The 18,257-nt window shown below is 38.7% G+C and overlaps 1 protein-coding gene across 4 annotated transcripts in view; it reads left to right on the plus strand.

Annotated features, from left to right (window-relative positions):
- Positions 1-9,596: 9,596 nt before the first annotated feature.
- The window catches only part of lrriq1 (leucine-rich repeats and IQ motif containing 1), a 38,380-nt gene continuing 29,719 nt past the window's right edge, over positions 9,597-18,257 (plus strand). For 3 of the 4 annotated variants that reach the window (XM_085462615.1, XM_085462617.1, XM_085462616.1), the window contains exons 1-11: positions 9,597-9,694; positions 9,832-9,923; positions 10,736-10,832; positions 10,939-11,021; positions 11,120-11,234; positions 12,853-13,028; positions 14,586-14,660; positions 14,998-16,650; positions 16,805-16,957; positions 17,074-17,224; positions 18,041-18,234. In XM_085462615.1, coding sequence (XP_085318741.1) covers positions 9,846-9,923; positions 10,736-10,832; positions 10,939-11,021; positions 11,120-11,234; positions 12,853-13,028; positions 14,586-14,660; positions 14,998-16,650; positions 16,805-16,957; positions 17,074-17,224; positions 18,041-18,234 — 2,775 coding nt within the window. In that variant the 5' untranslated portion in view covers positions 9,597-9,694; positions 9,832-9,845. The remainder of the gene's footprint in view (positions 9,695-9,831; positions 9,924-10,735; positions 10,833-10,938; positions 11,022-11,119; positions 11,235-12,852; positions 13,029-14,585; positions 14,661-14,997; positions 16,651-16,804; positions 16,958-17,073; positions 17,225-18,040; positions 18,235-18,257) is intronic. The other variant, XM_085462618.1, reaches the window with a different exon arrangement.

Here is an 18,257-nt window from a genome sequence, read left to right on the forward strand (position 1 = left end):
ATTTTTCTTTAAATGAGTAATTAATTAATAACGAGCAATCAAAGGACTGAACAAGTAAAGCATGATTTCTTAAATGAAAACTGTGAAATAAAGTAAGTTCATAAGTGGACTAGCTTTCAATTTAATATAAAATAAAGAGCATTCTAGACCCATTATCCAGTCCTATGATATATATTTTTATTTTTATTGTTACATAGAATAGTTATTTCTACCTTAAATGTGTGCTGTTGTCTCAAAAAGATCTGATTTTGCCTTGGGAAGGAACAGAACATGTACTTGATGTGCTCTCTGCGAGCTGCTTTGAAAAGCCTGTGTTCCGTGATTGGCAGCTCGATCCTAATTTGATAAAACAAAAGAAAACAGCCAGTGATGAGACTTCACTGTATCAGCCTTGGTAAGCCCCCTCCCCCTCCCCACCACCACTACCACCACCTGAACATTGAGGTCACAAGGTCATGAGAAGTTGTGATGATTGGAGAATAGAAACGAAAAATAAGGTACTGATGATAAATACAATCTGCTTCCACTATGTTGTGTCTTCTTGAGTCAAAGTGTTCCAGGTGGTTACTCGAGGATATTAAAAAATAATAAAAAAAAAAACCCTCCATGGATTTGTTTTCAAAATGCCCCATTTTTGTTTTTCCAGGGGAAAAAAAAGGACTAAAGAGTTTTGGATACATTGTGGATAAAAAGTTTTTGACCCCTTCCTGATTTCTTACTTTTTTGGATATTTGTCACACTCACATGTTTCTAGATGATCAAACAAATTCTAATCTTAGACAAAGACAACTTGAGTAAATACAAAATGCAGTTTTTAAATTATGATTTCACTGATTTCATTGAGTAACCAGGAAAGCTGAGTTTCATGTCACTAGTCACATCCAGTCCTGATTAATCAAGAAATCAATTTAGTCCTAAGTCCAGTATATGCTTTAGCAAAAGTAAAGTTTTAAGCCTCAACCTAAAAAGTAGAGAGGGCGTCTGTCTCCTGAATCCAAACTGGAAGCTTGGTCCACAGCAGAGGGGCCTGAAAGCTGAAGGGTCTGCCTTCGATTCTGCTTGTAAATACTCTGGGAACCACAAGTGAGCCTGCAGGCTGAGTGAAGTGCTCTAATGGGGTGATATGGTACTATAAGGTTATTAAGATAAGATGGGGCCTGATTATTCATGTGAGGAGCAGGATTTTAAATTTCATTCTGGATTTAATAGGGAGCCAATGAAGAGAAGCCGATATAGGAGAATTATGCTCTCTCTTTCTAGTCCCTGTCAGGACTCTTGCTGCAGTGTTTCAAATCACTTAAATAGATCAGTCTGACAAAGTGAAGCAAGCTAAAAGATCAACACATCATGAAATTATCTAAAGAAACTCAAGAACAGATGAGAAACAAAGTCACTGACATCTGTCATCAGTCTGGGTTTCAAACGCTTGAGGCTTTGGGACCAGAGATGGGCAGTAATGCATTACTTGTAATGTGTTACTGTAATCTGATTACTTTTAAAGTAACAAGTAAAGTAAGGAATTACTATCGCAAAAACGGTAATTAGATTACTGTTACTTTCCTGTAGGAACGCTGCGTTACTGCGTTACTAAAACCATGATTTTTTTTGCGAGAATGTCTCATGACAGTGACGTAAGCGAGTGCGACGTTCATGACAACAGCTGTGTGCAGATCAACAATAGATAATATATCGATTGTGGGAGAGAGTGTGAGCGTGCAGCGTTTAAAGCGTGGAAGTACTGACCTTACTTTGAGTTTGATTCCATAAAAAGTGACAAAAACATTAGCGTCCGCTGTGCGTGGGAAGAAAACTTCTTTTTACAGCGAAAAAACCCCCTAAACTTCCGAGCAAGCACCGAGTGCGCAACGACGTAATGGGAAACTCACAGAGAAACTCGCGGATTCTTCAACTGACCGCTGCGGCACACCTGCACCAGGGTAAACCTCCGCCTACCCTACTCCTGCTTTACAGGTGAAAATAGAGCAACAGGACCGCTGAGTCTTTGACTTTATTTATTTTCTGCTGTGTTTTACTTGCATCTATTTGAAAGAGTGAATGTAAACACAAAAAATATTTTATTTTATGTGCTGGAATGTGCAGAAAATAGGTTAAAATGTTAAACTAATTTCTTCAAGTCAGAGAATGTTGCATATAATTAAATTTTTACTTGATGCATAAAGTTAAAAGATTAAAACTGATAAAACAAGTTAAAAAAGAGACTTTTCCATTTGATTACATTTTGTATGATGGATTATGCAGAAAAAGTAGAATTGGGCTGAAAGATCTATCACTTTATCACCTATTCAGGTTGTAAATCGTGTTTTTAAAAAGTAACTAAGTAATTAATTACTTTTGAAAATAAGTAATCAGTAAAGTAATGGGATTACTTTTTGGGGACGTAATCAGTAATTAGTTACTGATTACTTTTTTCAAGTAACTTGACCAACACTGTTTGGGACTCCAGTGAACAATGCTAGCTGCCATTATGGAGAAAGCTTGGAACAGTGGTGAACATTCCCAAGAATGATCAGCCTACCAATATTACTCCAAGACCACACTGACAACTAATCCAGGAGATCACATAAGATTCCAGGGCAACATCTAAAGACTACAGGCCTCATTTGTTTCAAGGATCATGATTCAATTATGAGAAAGTGACTGGGTAAGAATGGCATCCATCCATCCAATGTGAAAACCCCTGTGGCTTCAGCAGGAGGGCTTGAAGACAAAGCTTTCCAAATGTGCCTGTTTCCAGCCAGAGTTTCATTACTTGGGCCATGCCATTTCTTATCAGGGTGTCTCCACAGGTCCCAGCAATGTTAAGGTAGTAGCTAACTGGCAGCCTCCTAAAACAGTTTCAGGAATATGGTCCTCTCTTGGCTTTGCGAAGTTTGCTGTCTCTCTGCATAGACTGGTGGCACAGTCTTGGGGCAGAGCATGGTGTCATTGGGAACTGGACTGAAGAGTGTCACCAAAGCTTTAAGCCATTAAAAACTAAGCTCACAATAGCACCAGTGCTTTCCTTTTACAGATTTCTGTGTGCCTTTTATTTTAGAGGTGGATGCAAGTAATTTCGGCCTGGGCCTTCCCAGTAGGGAGGAGGTAAAGTGAGACTAACAGGCTATGCTAGCCGAGGTTTGAGGCTAAATTATAGTTCAATGAAGTTGGAGTTTTTGGCACATAAGTGGACCGTGACTGAAAAATTCTTGTTGGGCTACAAGTGTAATTTTTATACTGACAAGAACATCACCAACACCACTATGCCCTCCAGCAGGCCGATTCTGTGATAAAATGAAATCCTGGTGTTTTAGCTTAGGTTTGTTTGTTTAATTGTTTAAGTTCATTGCCCCAAAGGTGCTGAGGTGGTGCTCCAACTTTTGCTGCCTCATGTACTAATTAGGAGGTGCTGACTCAAGTTCATCAGGACCACGACCATAAAGGTCTGGAAAGGACTAGACGTTCATGGTGCTACTGGCCAGGTATGTCTGCTGAGGCAGCTCACTGGTGTCAGGCATGGGAACATTGTCAAGTTGCAAAAAACACACAACCAGTTGCTCAAAGCTATATGGGACAGTTGTTGTCTTTTTGCCCAAATGAAAATTTTGCAGCAGGACGATGATCTGAAAGACACCAGATAATCCACCTATGTTCAGCCAAAATGAGTGTCCTAGTCAAAGATCAGACTTAAATCTAACTGAAATGCTTTGGCACAACCTTAAACAGGCTGTTAATTCAAAACAAACAAACAAACAAACAAAAACCCTCCAGTATAACTGAATTAAAACAAGTGGGCAAAGAAGAGTTGACCAAAATCTCTCCACAGTGATGTGAAATATTCATTGCCAGTTATTGCAGTTCTTGGCACAACCGTTTTTTTTGAGGTTTAGGGGGCACTTAACTTTTTCACACTGGGCCATCCATGTAGGTTTAGATAGCTTTTCCCTTAACAGATGAAAATGCATTTTGGGTTTAGTTGCAGTACCTTTGTCTCATATTCAAATTTGTTTGATGACCTGAAATATTTGAGTGTGACAAAAAATAAAAAAACTAAGGAGCAGGTGGGGAAAGTTTTTCACACCAGGCTACATATAGCAGAGCAACAGTTTGTTGTTCTTTCTTTTTGCACCTCACCTGGATATCAATTGCGATTAGCTGCTTTGTTTATGGGTTTAACACATTTAACACAAAAAATAGAACCTGCTTGTAGAAAAATGGTACCACTAGTGTTACTACTTGTTCATATGCCACTCTTTTTTGCCTTTATGTTTGTTTATTTGTTTATTTATAAGGAACCCCATTAGCTTCCACAGCAGTGGTTGCTAGTCTTCCTGGGGCCCAAACCATAAAATACCACCGAATAAAATGTTACACAATGAGTTGGATGCAAAATATCCACATAATTTGGTTCTTACATCCACAATAAGGTTTGACAATTCTGAAAATATAAGCATGTAAATATTAAAAATGATAAAAAACACTCAAACAAAATACACAATTTCCATTACAAGTGACATTACCCTCTTACAATATTTACAAATAAATTAAAAACTGCCCAAATAGGCTTTTAAGTGATTTTTAAAATTATGAATAGAAGCCAATTCTCTAATTGCATAAGGCAACTTATTCCACTGAAAAGATGCTCTAAATATAACAGAGTTTTTCAAAAAGTTACTTTTAACTCGAGGAGTTACTTAATTGTGGTTAGTTGAGAATCGTGTAGCATGATTATGTATTTCATCTGTGAAGGAAACTGTTTCCAGGGCCTAATCCGTGGATCGACTTCCTTCGAGGCGTGGACGTCTATCAGCAGAGAATGTCCCTTAATCTGTAACACAGTCAAATATATTCTCAAGTAATATTCAAGCATGCCATTCAGCGTGTTAGTACGAGCTCGGGAGCAGCTTGGGAGAACAAGAAAACAGAGACTGCTTCAGGTTGTCTTCCCAAATTGACTCAACTTTATTCACAAGTACAACAGTTTATATAGAGGGTAAAATTCATGAGACAGCAGATTTATCAGTTTAAACCAGTACAGACCAAGATAAGGCAGCGTCTTCCTGCCCTTGGGTGAAGAAGCATCCTTTGTGTAGTGTATCAGTTCAGCTACAATTGTGATTATCTCAGCGACATATTTTCAAGGCACAAAACAAAGAGTTCTTAGATTAGTTCTTACACACACACACACGTAGGAAAATATTTAGTATACACATCCAGAAATGCATACACTATTATATATTGTACATATATTTATTAGTTTCAGGTTGGCCATTCTTGTATTTTGCTCGTTTGTGTTGTTGTGTTTGCATATCTCTGTTGCTTGTGGGGCTCGCACACAAGAATTTCACTTGCATGTGCTGTGCCAGTGTGCCTGCACATGTGATGTGACAATAAAAAGTGATTTGATTTGATTTGATTTGATTTGATTTGAAATCTGAAACAAACCATTTGGCCTCAACAGGCGTCTCCTAAAAGATTAAGAAACTAATGTAGCTGAGGGAGTGATCTCTGTGGTATTTCAACCTTGTACCAGCCTGTGATTCTCACACATCAATTCTTGGGTCAAAGAGAAAAATAACTAAAACAAGGGGGGCCTTATTGAATGACAGAGTTTTCCTGCATAATGTCACTATAAAACAATATCCAGTAAATGCTCCCATGGTACTAAAATACCTAACAATCTGGATACTGCAAATGAGCATAAAAAAGTGTGGTGTGTTTACCAGTATTGCTTTCTTTAAGAAAGCAATACTGCCATAGTATAATTTAGCTTGTACAGCTAGCTTGTTTGTAGCCTTTCTTCATTTCATTTTTAATAACATAAACATTTGATGATTTTTTCCATTCAACTTTCCAATAAAGCTTATACTGGGAAATAACAAAATAGTTAAAATCATGTCGGTCATGTAGGTTTCTGGATGCAGAATTAATTACATTTTTTTATTATGGAAAACTGGCATTCACTTAAATAAAAACGACAAATTTTTCATGTGATACGCTGCCCAGATAAATCATGCCTTATACCCCACATTCAAGTCTTAGGAATTTAAGGTTTGGCTCTAACTTCCTATAGCAGATGAAACTGCTCATTTAAGAATTACACATGAAACAACTAAACACAGACACACACACACGGATACACGAGGCGTGTTGGCTGGATTTGATGCTCTTTCAAAGTGAGGATTAACAGCTCTTTTCTCTTTCCTTGGAACTGTCCTGTGCTCAAGGCCAAGAACAAGTCATGGGACTTACAGAACATATCAGACCTGAGCCAAGTGCTCTCATCATGTTTTTTTTTCTTTTTTAAAAATCCCTCCAAGGCACATGTGGTTGCCGATTTTGTAATATCAAAGTCAGTGACGTGCTGTAATTTAGTCCATTTGGTAATTCAAATAGGTGCAAAGGATAAAAAATGATTCCAATAGTAGGTAGAGATCTTTTAATCTCAAGACATACAAAACTCAAATTCTCCAAAGTGGATTGAAAAACTATCCAAACAGTAGATGTTTACAACTTATTTAATAAATGAATACCTTGAAGATTAAAATGAAGACTAGTAGTCGATAAAAAGGTAGGCAAGTTACTTTTAGTGTATATAACTGAAAATGAAAGCACTCATGCCTTTGCTTCTATATTTTTGTACATTTCAAAATTGTAACAAGTTTTCTGTTTGGACAAGATGTAAGTGACCAATAATCACAGCTTTTTGTCTCATGCCCTCTTCCTCTATTCTGAATTTCTTGTATGCAGAAAAGTACTATTTTCTGGAAGAACTATAGCAGTTAGTGTCCTTTACACTTTGCCACTGTTCATTCTGTCTCTACACAGTGGATTTTTGTACACTACAGAATAGTTTAGCTCGGGACATTCTCAGTAGATACAGAATTTTCAACTCTTTTGTGGAATTAACAAAAGAGCTATATTTCATTTTGCTCCATGGCTGTCAGCATGACCATTGATACAGGCTGTTCTTCGAAGTGTGAATGTTAAACTTACGCGGGGAACATGTTTGGAGTTTTTTGGAAAGCCTGGAATTTACAGTTCAAACAAGAGAGATGAGTTGTTTAAGTATTAAATGAAAAAAGCACAACTATTACTTTAAGTCACTTGTAATGGACTAAGCTAATCCCAAATTAACCCTCACCAAACCCTCTTAGGTGGACTTATGATTGCAACAATAATCCCACAGTCATTTGAAGCTGATTTAGATGTACTAAAACTCACAATGGCAGCATAATGTTAACTTTGAAAGAGAATCCAAATCTGCCTTGAAGTCTAACTAGTTCACTTGTGTTGTCAGTCTACTGAGAAGAAGAAAAGCTTGGTTAGGAGGATGCTGGGATGACCTGGTTGAACTTCTCAAATCTGAGCCACTCTTGTGTAGAAACAGCTTTGAAAATGTACCGCAGGTAATGATTGCACAAGCAAGACGTGATATGACAGTAGATACTTGCAAGAACGCAACACAAGGCGTTAAGCTTGCAGAGGTATTTGTGCAGGATTAGCTTGCTTAACATTTTCCCCATCACATGCACATAGTATATTACCATCAGGTCGAGTTCCTTTATCATCTCACTGAAGCAGTAACCTGAATGTTCAAGTCTGCAAAATAGATAAAATGTATGTTTTCAGGCATGACGTCTAATTCTTCAGATCAATTGCATTAATCACTAATAAATACACACGGATATTGCAAATTGTACCTTTGTGATGTGCACTAAGTTAAGTTAAAGGTTAGTTGGGATACTGGCAACTTTTTTCCTCCAATCCCTCTTTCGTCAAATCCCTCAGATGGAAATGATAGGCTCGATTTGCTCAATGGCTGCCAAGATAATGGCTACAGACGAGTAACAGAAAACCCTTGACAGTGTAAACACATGGGTGCTATCTAAACCTCTGCTGCGTTTGGGCCGGAGCCGCTATTGACTGGTGTAATCTGCTGCATAAATCTACAGCTTGGCCCTGTCTGGCTGCTGTCTGGGTTCCGTGCACTTGGACAAAAGCGCCGGACACCTTGCCCACTGACAAAGGGCCTAGCCCTAATTGGAGTAGACAAGGCTTGCTGATGGAGCCTTTTTAAGCAATTGAACTTGGTCAATGAATCTTAGGGGACCTAATACAACATAAGGGACAGGCAGTTTGACTCCAACAACGGCAGTAGCACCAAACTGTCCTGTAGCTCCCCGTCAGCCTAAGCACTGAAGTTGGGCTATGACCCATAATGACTTTTTATCAAAGTACAAAACGGTGAAGGTGTTGATCTTGTGCCACAGTAGGGCTGTAGATGGGCCGTGTTTCATTGTTATTGTGTAATTCAGCTTTGCTTTTTAAAGGACCTGGCGCCATTCCACTGTTTTGTTTTCATGTATTAGAATAGAGAACAGGCCTCACTGTGTCTCCTGACCAAACAGTTTTGGATGAAGGACAAGCTGTTCTTCGTTTGAAAGTTATCAGGAAGGAGACTGGGTTCCTTTTAGAAAGCTATCAGGAATGTGTATGGGAAACCTGTGTGGGCCACTGGAATCTCCTCAAAGAGAAGACTATAGGACAAGTGCAAAGCCCTCACCACGGGAGAGAGGAACTGGTCTTTGTGATCAGAAATGCCATGGAAAAAGTGCGCATTGTTAGCAGCCCAACAGATTTTGTCCCTCTGGTCGTGTGATTCACCTACAAGGTCTCGGGCTCACTGACCCCCCCCCCCTGCTGGCTGTTAGAATGCCCACACAAGTCAGTGACACTACATTTTCTTCACACTAAGTAGCCAAATAGCTTTGCTGACCTCAGATTCATAATTTTGCTTCTGTAACTTCTGTGCAACTTTTTTCAATAACTGTGCAACAATATGAATTATTGTTTCAATGTTTTCTAGTTGGACTTCACCAGACAGATCTACAATTGTTATGCTATAAGTGTATTGAAAATTAAAGCATTTTTATTCAGATCATTTTTCTGTAATTTGATAGAATTTGATATTAAAAGATGAAACTTTTGGTATATTGTCTCTCTAGTTATTGTCACGCATTATAAGGGGCTTCTTCTAGAGCTGTGTACCTTCGTGATGTGCACTAAGCCATTGCCTGTGATCGCCATCTTGTGGTAGTTTTTTCCTCTGTTCTGGTCGCCTGTTGATCAACGGGAAATTTAAACTGATGATGTAAAAAATTAAATAAATGCCTGCTTATTTACTCTTTTTTCTTTGTCTCGTGCGTTAGGAAGTTTCCAAGGATCAAAATAATTCAAGAATAGAATTATTAAATTGCAGCCAACGTTTGAGGCATTTTGAAATCATTTCATTTTTATAGCAAGCAACACGTGATTTTCTTTTTTCTTCTTCCTTTTTTAAGGACACAATGTATGTGCCACACATAAAAATGCCTAAATTAGCGCCCTCTTCATTCTTCATGTAAACACCATTAGAAAAGGACTCCTTTTCTAATGGTGTTTACATGAAAAATGAAGATAAAAATACTGACGTCAATACAACAAATGCAGTCTAAAAAAATTAAAAACAAAATGTAAGCCGCCTTTTTCCATTTAAAATATGAATTAGTTTTTCTTTTGCGTTTTGTTCGGTAAGTCCCTTTCGAGACTTCGTAGTTCACAGCGTTGTTTCCATAGAGACAGAACTTCGTCTAGACGCAAGAGGATCTTTCAGCCAAGTTCTTCTAAGCGAGTATAGCACTAGTGCTGTATCCAGGTAGGACATTTTAAATAATTACGTATAACTTAACGGTAAATATGAGTACTTTGGATAAACGTGTTACAGTAAATGGTTTCAGCAACTGAAACTTAGCAGACCGTCTAATCATGCCTTCATTTTCACTGCTCTGACAGATAAGTAAATCGTCATGCTGGAGCTGGATGAGCCATTCACCTCTGACGAAACTGAAGAAGAACAGGAAAATGTTTCATGTCATGAAGAAGAGGTAAGGGTGTGGGCCTCGTTCTAAAAATACAGCACATGCATGTATGTTTCCGCTATTCTCCAAAATATTCTCTTCATTTACTATTTTTTGTCCAATTCTGCATACATTCTATCACCCGGAGAGCTGGAAATTAACAGCTATTTGTCAGGGTAGACACCTTAATTTATATCTCTACCACAAAAGCATCAGGATGATTCGTTTGAGAGCCACACATGAGCTTAGAGTGACACTGAACAGGACAGCGAAGCTAAACGGATAATGGATAGAAGATAAATTATGCACAACATAAGCTGACCCTCCGTAAATCCACTTACTGCCTTATGACTTATACATCCCAACTATTGCTTTTTCATATAGTGAGTATGGATGGGATTTAAGAAATTCTTCCAAATAAAAATAAATGGTACCAAATTGTCCAGTTCATTGGACTAATATCTCTTTAAGTGTAGTAATGCCATTTATGAATGCTGCTTAGAAAACAAAATGATAATTGCAACACAGTGACCCCAAAACCTTTGAGCTTTTGTATGTGTGGGTCACATACAGTGCAGACCCTTTTTTCCTTACTTTGTTTTTCTACTTTTGCATTCTCCCTGAACGTCTGCTGGCCTACTTTAAAATTAATCAGAAATCAATAAGGAAACCGATTGACCCATAAGCAGAATAGACAATGGATTTAGTATCAGTAAGAGTTATTGCTTCACTTTTGTCCCCACAATGCTTGCTAATATTGTTAATATTGCTTGCTTATATTAACATTTTCCTTTTGTGGCGAAAGCAGAAATAATAATTAACCTATTTTCTGACCGCAGGCTTCAGATAATTTCCCACCAGCTCTTCTAAGCTACTTTGAAACATCAAAAACTAGAGCGGCAGTTTGTGAGAAACTTATCCTTGAGGAACTTGAAGGTAAGTAATAACTTACAGCATTTAACTAATGTGTACGGTGATAAAGCTGAGATTATCTCCTCACCATTCTGGATTTTGTCTGCACTGTCTTTGAATTCCATGTCAGACTTCACACCATCAGATTCCACTGATAATATGATGAGGCTATCAAATGAAGTCAGCAAAGATATGGTGAAAGTGAATGAACAGGTAAATTGGTCTTAACGGTCTAATCTTGGTTGTTTTATTACATCTAAAATATGTCACGTGGCCTAATTTTTAAAAATGATTTCTTTTTACTGATACAGGTGGGTGGTGAAACAGAAAATGAGGAAAAAAAGGCTGATGGGTCCCTTCTTCAAACACGAATAGTGACACAAAATCCTTTGACTCACAATATGTCCATGTGGCCTAATAATGAAGGTAGATAACATGTACATGTGTATTGTTTGGGACAAAGACACCATTGTTGTAGTTTTGCTTCTGTACATCACCACAATTGATTGTAGATCAAACAACCAGCATGTGCTTGAAGTACACAGGCCAATAGCTAAACTGGACTCAAACGTTTTTACAGTGTTTTATTATGAAGTCAACAGGTGAATTTGTGGCAAAGTGTTACTAATGATGCGGCCGTGGGTCAGTGGGGGTGAAGGGGGAATTGGCAGGTTGCGACGGGGATGGAGCGGGTGCATCTGGGAAGAAAGGAGAACAAGGTTAAGAAGGCGCCAGACGCAGGGTATTTAGCGGAGGTGGTAATGACTGACAATGCTTACTGATAGTCAGGGTGAGCTTGGCTTTGAGGGAGAGGCGAAGAGAATCCAGGTGAGTACTGAAAAAGGCTGGCTGACCTGAGTGCCGAGGTGGTGAGTGGTGGCTGGAGGGCAGGCAGGTGAGGTTCTTTGTATTTTTCCAGAATGCGAAGATAATCCAAGGAGAGCTGAGGTTGAAGGCAATGGCAAAGAAGGTCCAGGAAAACTGTAGCACAGGAAACCAAAGTAGGCAGCAAAACAAGTGGCAAGAGCATGGGGCAAAACCTTAGCACCGATACCAACGTGAGGTCATTGACAAACTGGCAGCAAAGGAGCGTCTGAGTGGAGCTTAAATCCTCAGCCTGATTACCCAGAATCAGCCTCAGGTGTGCAGGACTGCAGGAGAGATGATGGCTCCGCCCAGGGGTGGAGACCAAGGGACTCAGGTGCCTGGTGGAACTTTCCAGTCAAACCTCCAGATCCTGACACAGACTTTCTTTTTTGCTTCAGTCCCCTATTTCCCCCAGGTTCAAATTTAATGGGATAATTGATTGACAAGCAGTGGCCATGTGAGGCCTGATCATTTTTTTTAAATTTTAAATGAAGGAGATATAATATCTCAAGTCAATTCAATTCAAGTCAATTCAATTCGATGTGTTTAATTTTTGTTTTTATAGCTTTATACTGTAATTTCAATTATTTATAATATCAGGCCAAAAGAGATGTTAGTGGAAGTGAGTGAAAAAAGTGAAGAAAAAAAAACTATCAGAGAGACAGCCAAAACTTTAGAAATGGCCAGAAAAGTGAACAACTTTGAGGTTACTGAAGTTCTGATGTTGCATAATACAGCCATAATACACTCGAAATAAAGGTAAAAGGTAACATAGTTTGCCACAAGACGTCACTACTTTCATAGAATTTGCTGTCACTCACGACTTCAGTAACATGAAAAGGTAGATAATCCTGTCTTGTGAATAGACTTTTAAATTTGCAACTGAAAGCATAAAGCTAATGGTGATCAAGCTTCCTGGAGGTATATTTTAGTTAAATCATATATAATGTAGATGGACTCAAAATCACTGCCACGTCACTGATGTAAATTTAGAAAAAAGATTAGATTTGGATCATTCTTTATGCAGGAAATTTGGTTGTTATTTGTTATTAGTGCATAACAATCAATGGAGAGGCAAGGCATGTCTTACTTTGAGCCTGATTTGAACTACATATGCATGGCTTTCCTTTCTTGCTTACTGAACTATTGAAGCCTTACATTTTTGTATTTGTCTTAGATGGAGCTGGAACAGATCGATGTTGGGAGACTGAGAAATATTTGGCCCGGGACTTTAGCAAACATGACATAGCACCAGAGAAACACTGTGATGAGGAGATGCATAAAAACGAGGAAAGGCAAAAAAGAGAAATTAACTTCCAGGAGGAGCTGAGGAAGATAATGGAGGCAGAGAAAGTAAGTTACTTCTGACTTTTTTTTCTCTCCTCGACATAGTACTTTTGGATCCAGGTGGTAGAGCAGCTATCCCATAATTGCTACGAATAAACAATAAGCTGGTCTTAAGGGTAATTACATAACCCAGCCTTACTTGGATATGGAGGAAGTGGAAAAGAGGCCTCTGATAGCCTGGTGCACCACAGAGCCATTGTTTATGTTTATGGCTGATACCTTACTTAGTAAGTACACAGACTTAGTCCACAGACCGATCAAGCTCACCACAGAGGATATGAAAGGTTTGACTGTAATTGTCCACTGGAGCAAAAATTGTGTGTCTTTAGGACACTGACACACTGAGAACACCATCCCCAAAGACACAGTGGGCAGAGAAGCAGAAGATCATCATATCAAGAAGAGCCTGAGTAAATGTGGTTATCCAGCTGGGTATTTGACTACGCTGGGAAGACAACTAAGCAGTGCTAAAGTGTCATCTAAAGTGAAGACCACTGGTGATTCCTTATGTGTCTGGAGTGTCGGAACAACAGTGACACATGTTTTCATAACATTGTGTCTCTGTGGCTTTCAAATTCCAAACAAAACTCTCAAAAGTTTGTCCACCCCGAGGATTGTGTCCTCTGCCTTAAACAGAGTAATATTGTGTACGCAGTTAAGGACCAAGAACATTGAGATGAATTATGTAGGTAAACTAAACAACCTCAAGCTTAAGAAATGGCACAACACATAAGAGATAGCTTGTCTAGCCTGGACTCTACAGTCTATTTACAGCATTAAAGCAGTGGTCACGCTTTCACTGGCACATGGAGGAACACTGATTTGAGCGTAGTAACAAAGGAACCCTCCAACCAAACATAGTTTACACAAAGATCACATTGGGAAGACAGGTCAGAAACTGATAAGAAGAACAACGAAAATACACAACATGAGGTGAGAGGAGGAGAAAAACGAACTCCACGCAGAGTGAGCTCCTAATGGGAGAACAGTTTGAGAACAGAAAAAATAATAATTAGGATAGATTGCAGATTATTATTGTGTAAGCTGTAGAGTACTGCAGCATTTTGGTAATTAGTGCAGTGTATTGTGATTGCAGTCCTGTGCTTCTACAGTAACTGTGGCAGGAGCAAGATTGGTGCTTGAGTTATTCTCTCGCTCCTTTAAAATGAACTTAAACTCCTGCATCGTAACCATTTTTGACAATTTCTGTCCCTTCTGTAGATTATTCCAGAAAACCAGGCCAGCATATTTAAAAGCCTTTTCCCCCTCAGTTCTGTTCTGATTCTCAGGACAAACATTTGTATTATGATAATATGATGGGCTGGTATGGTGTGGTACAGGCTGGTATGTACAGCATTCATCACTAAAGTCAAGGGACCTGTTGTTTTACTGTGTTCTTAAGGAGTGGGGAAAATAAATGTATTCATTCAGATGCCTCAGGATTAGATGTTTCATACCCCTAGACAAGGGTACGGAGGGCAAACTGTCACAGAGAAAATACAGAATGCAGCAAAAATGGCTGTATTAATTAACCCTGTTGTGTTTTATTTATTCTGGTTCCAGCTGCATGAAAAGGAACTGGAATTGATGGCGAAAAGAGCCCAGGAAAAACTTGAGCAGGAGATGCTGCTTCAGCAGGTAATTAATTTTTTTATTTTTTTCAAATTTGTGTGCAGTGTGACGTAGAGCACAGGCTCACCATTGTAGTTTTAGACATTTGATATACTTTTGGGTATTTGTTATCAGCGCAGCATTTGGTAGAATCAATTTACTGAACATATTGGATTTATAAATCAGTGGTCCTCAAAAACACACCTTAAATTTAGTACTTATAGATGCTTTTTTCCATTTTGATTGAATACTTTTTGTGATGTTTGTAAATTCCATGTAGTTTGCTTAATATATTTCAAAGAATAGATTAAAGAAATGAGGCAACTAGTTTTTTTGTAACTCTATAAATATCATCTCTAATTAGGAACTGATTGGTAACTTACAAAAACAAGTGGAGCAAGAGAGGAGGATGATTGAGGAAGAGCAGAGAAAGAAAAACAAAGAGAAGAAAAGGAAAAATGAAGAAGAGAAAAGGAAAAATGAAGACATGCAAGCGAAAAAGAAGCAGGAAGAGGAAGACAGAAGGAAAATGAAGGAGGAAGAAGAGAAAATTAAGAGTGAAGAAGAACAGAAAAGGAAGAAACTGGAAGAGAGGAAAAGATTGGATGAAGAGGAAAAGAAAAACATGATAAAATTAAGACATAAAGAAGAAAAGAAGCAAAAGGAGCTGTGGGAAAGGGAGGAGGTAAAGAAGAAAATGGAAGAAGAAGAGATTAGAAAGAAAGAGGAAGAGAGAAAAATTGAAGAAATCAAGGATGAGGAGAGGAGAAGAGAGATACAAGAGGTGGAGGAGATAAAGCAAAAGCAGAAGGAGAGAAAGAAAAACAGGAAAAGTGAGGACGAGGAAACAAGAATAATGGATGTCAAAAACAATGTGACAGAGGTTTCTGGAAGGAAGATGACTGAAGATCAAAAGACAAAAAATAAAGAAATAAGAAGTATTAAGGAAGAAAAGAGAATAGATAACGGAGGTGAGGAAGAGACGACAAGAAAGGAAATTGTAAGAAAAACTACAGAACATAAAATGGAAAGAAATGAGGTAGAGCAAAGAGAAAAGCCCGAGATGAAGAAAAAGCTGTTGAATGAAGACATCAGGGGAAAAGATGAGAATAAAAGAATAGATGACAAAATGCAACTCACGGAAAGTGAGGAAAAGAAAAAGAACGATGAGGAGAGTTTGGAAAATCAAGATATGATGAGGAAGGAGGAAAAGACTAAAACAAACAAAGAAGAGCTGATTACAATGAGAATGGAAGAAATGAAACAGAATGAAGAACAAGAACACAGAAACACAGATGAAGTAATAAAACTCAAGCCAGAGATTTGTGAGAATAAAGACCAGAACACAAAAATGGAACATGAGAGGAAAAAAGATAAAGAAAAGAAGCAAGAAGAGTTGCAGAAACACCAAGAGGGGCTTAGTATAGGAAAAAAGAAGGATGGGACGGGAAACAAGGAAGATGCAAAGGATTATGGAAATGAGGTGAAGGAAAACATACAAGCAGAAGAAAGGAAAGTAGAAGAAGAGTTGAAAGAACGAGTCATAAGTAAGAATGAGCTGCGAGACAAGGAAAGAGAAAATAGCAGCATGCAATCTCAGAATACTGGCAGGATCTCACACCCAGGAGGCAACACCACGCGGACCTCAAGCGCTAATTCACTGCAGAGTGAATCTACAGCTGACCCCGTCAGCTCTGAAACTGCAAAACAACAGAACCTAAACAAGAACATCAGTCAGATCCCTGTGTATAAAACCAGTAACCGACAAGATCCTGCAAAGCCTGGCACTTCTTCTTGCTTTTTGCCTGCAGGCCTTCCAGAGCACACAGAGCAGAAGAGGCTGTTGTGGATGAAGGAATGCATCCGTTGGTCTAATCTGTCCTGCCAGAACAGGAGGAAGCAGAAAGGATCAGTCCGGAGTAGGACAGGGCCAAGGAGGGTGGCAGAGGGTAGCAGTCTGCCCCCTCTGTGCCCACACACTCTGCTTCAGTCCACAGGATGGAGATCCCTGCAGGAGGTAACATACTGTGTGCTTAGCTGTGATCCAGGAACACTGATGAAAATGTTTTGTACTTAAATGTTTGTTGTGTTCGGAAAGAATATTCACACATAGAACCCATTATTTTCATTTGAGATCCAGAAGCGCTGAAATATGTTTGGCTCTCTTTCAGGTTACCAGTGTGACCTTGGAGGACTTACCTGGCTGTAGCCTTTTTACCCTTGCCCAGTGTACTCAACTTCAGTCGCTCACCCTCAGACGCTGTGGACTGAAATCATTGGAAGGTATCAACCACTTACAAGAGCTCTGGTACATTGACCTACAGGTGATTATATAGTTAAAAAATAACAAAAATAACAAAAAACTAGTCATTACTGTGATTTTTTTTCATGTTGTTTCAGTCATTTCAGTCACAACAGCTTTGCTTTTGTTTTGTTTTAGGAAAATGACATCTCATTTGTGGATTGTGAAAACATGAGCAGCTTACGAGTTCTTCAACTTGCCCACAACAAGCTGACTTCCATCCATGGTTTAAATGGTGCTGAGAATTTGGATATTCTTGATCTCTCGCATAACTCCATCACCCGTATTGGTGAGAACTCATGAAACACTGACAGCTATTGAAAAAAGCCCCAAAAAAGAAAAACGGATTAATTTTTTCGTCAGTATAATGTCTGAAAGTGTTTGTGTTTTAAATACTTATTTGCTAACAATGTGTGTGTAGCAGCTTGAGATAACGCGTGACTGATCCGAACACCTGGTAAGTCTAAAATCCTCAAAAAAGAGCAGCATTCACTTAACCTGAGAACAGGCACGATGCCATCGTGTTCCATGTAAACACAGAAAGTAGTATGAGTGTGAAACTTCAAAATAAAAAGAGTCTATGGAGTATGTCAAATGCATTTGGACTTCTTTATGTTTAACAAAATGAATGAAAGTTATGGCTCTTAACATCAGAATCCTGGTAAAAGACATGCTGCAGTTACAATACATTTCTTACATATATTTCATTTGAAATTCTAAAGGACTACATTCAGAGCTTATCAAACCTGAGAAATAAACGTGAAAATGGAAAAAAACAAACAAACAGTATCTAAAATCTTTCATGCAACATTTTACTTATTACCTCACATGCTAAAGGACTATCATAGATGGACATCAGGAATTCCAAGTTTCCCTCCAGGTTTAACTAAACTTCCTCTTCTGGTCAAAAAAATCAATGTAATGTAATGTAACACAAGAGGGCAGCATCTCTCTTCTTTCCTGCTGAGGACTTCACACCATTCACTCTGCAGTGAAAACTGCAATTTTGACTCCATGTACAGACTGTACTTTTTTTTTAGACTGTATCATGTCAACTTTTAAGACTCATGCTCTGCTTTCTGCATATATTCTGTCTGCTTCCTAGCTGGTCTGGAGTCTGTAAGGAGGCTACAGAGGTTGTCAGTGAACCACAACCAGCTGATCAACACCAAAGGGATGAGAGATGTATATACACTGCTCCACCTGGATTGCTCTCACAACCACCTGGCCAACGTGGAGGGTCTGGAGAACAGTGCTCTGCTTCACACACTGGATCTAAGAGGAAACGGCCTTACTGAGGTAAAAACTCACAGCAGATGACT

Source organism: Copadichromis virginalis, linkage group LG7, assembly GCF_057382275.1.
Source record: "Copadichromis virginalis isolate Kocher_CV1m ecotype Utaka linkage group LG7, C_Virginalis_male_GT1.1, whole genome shotgun sequence".
NCBI classification, from domain to species: domain Eukaryota; kingdom Metazoa; phylum Chordata; class Actinopteri; order Cichliformes; family Cichlidae; genus Copadichromis; species Copadichromis virginalis.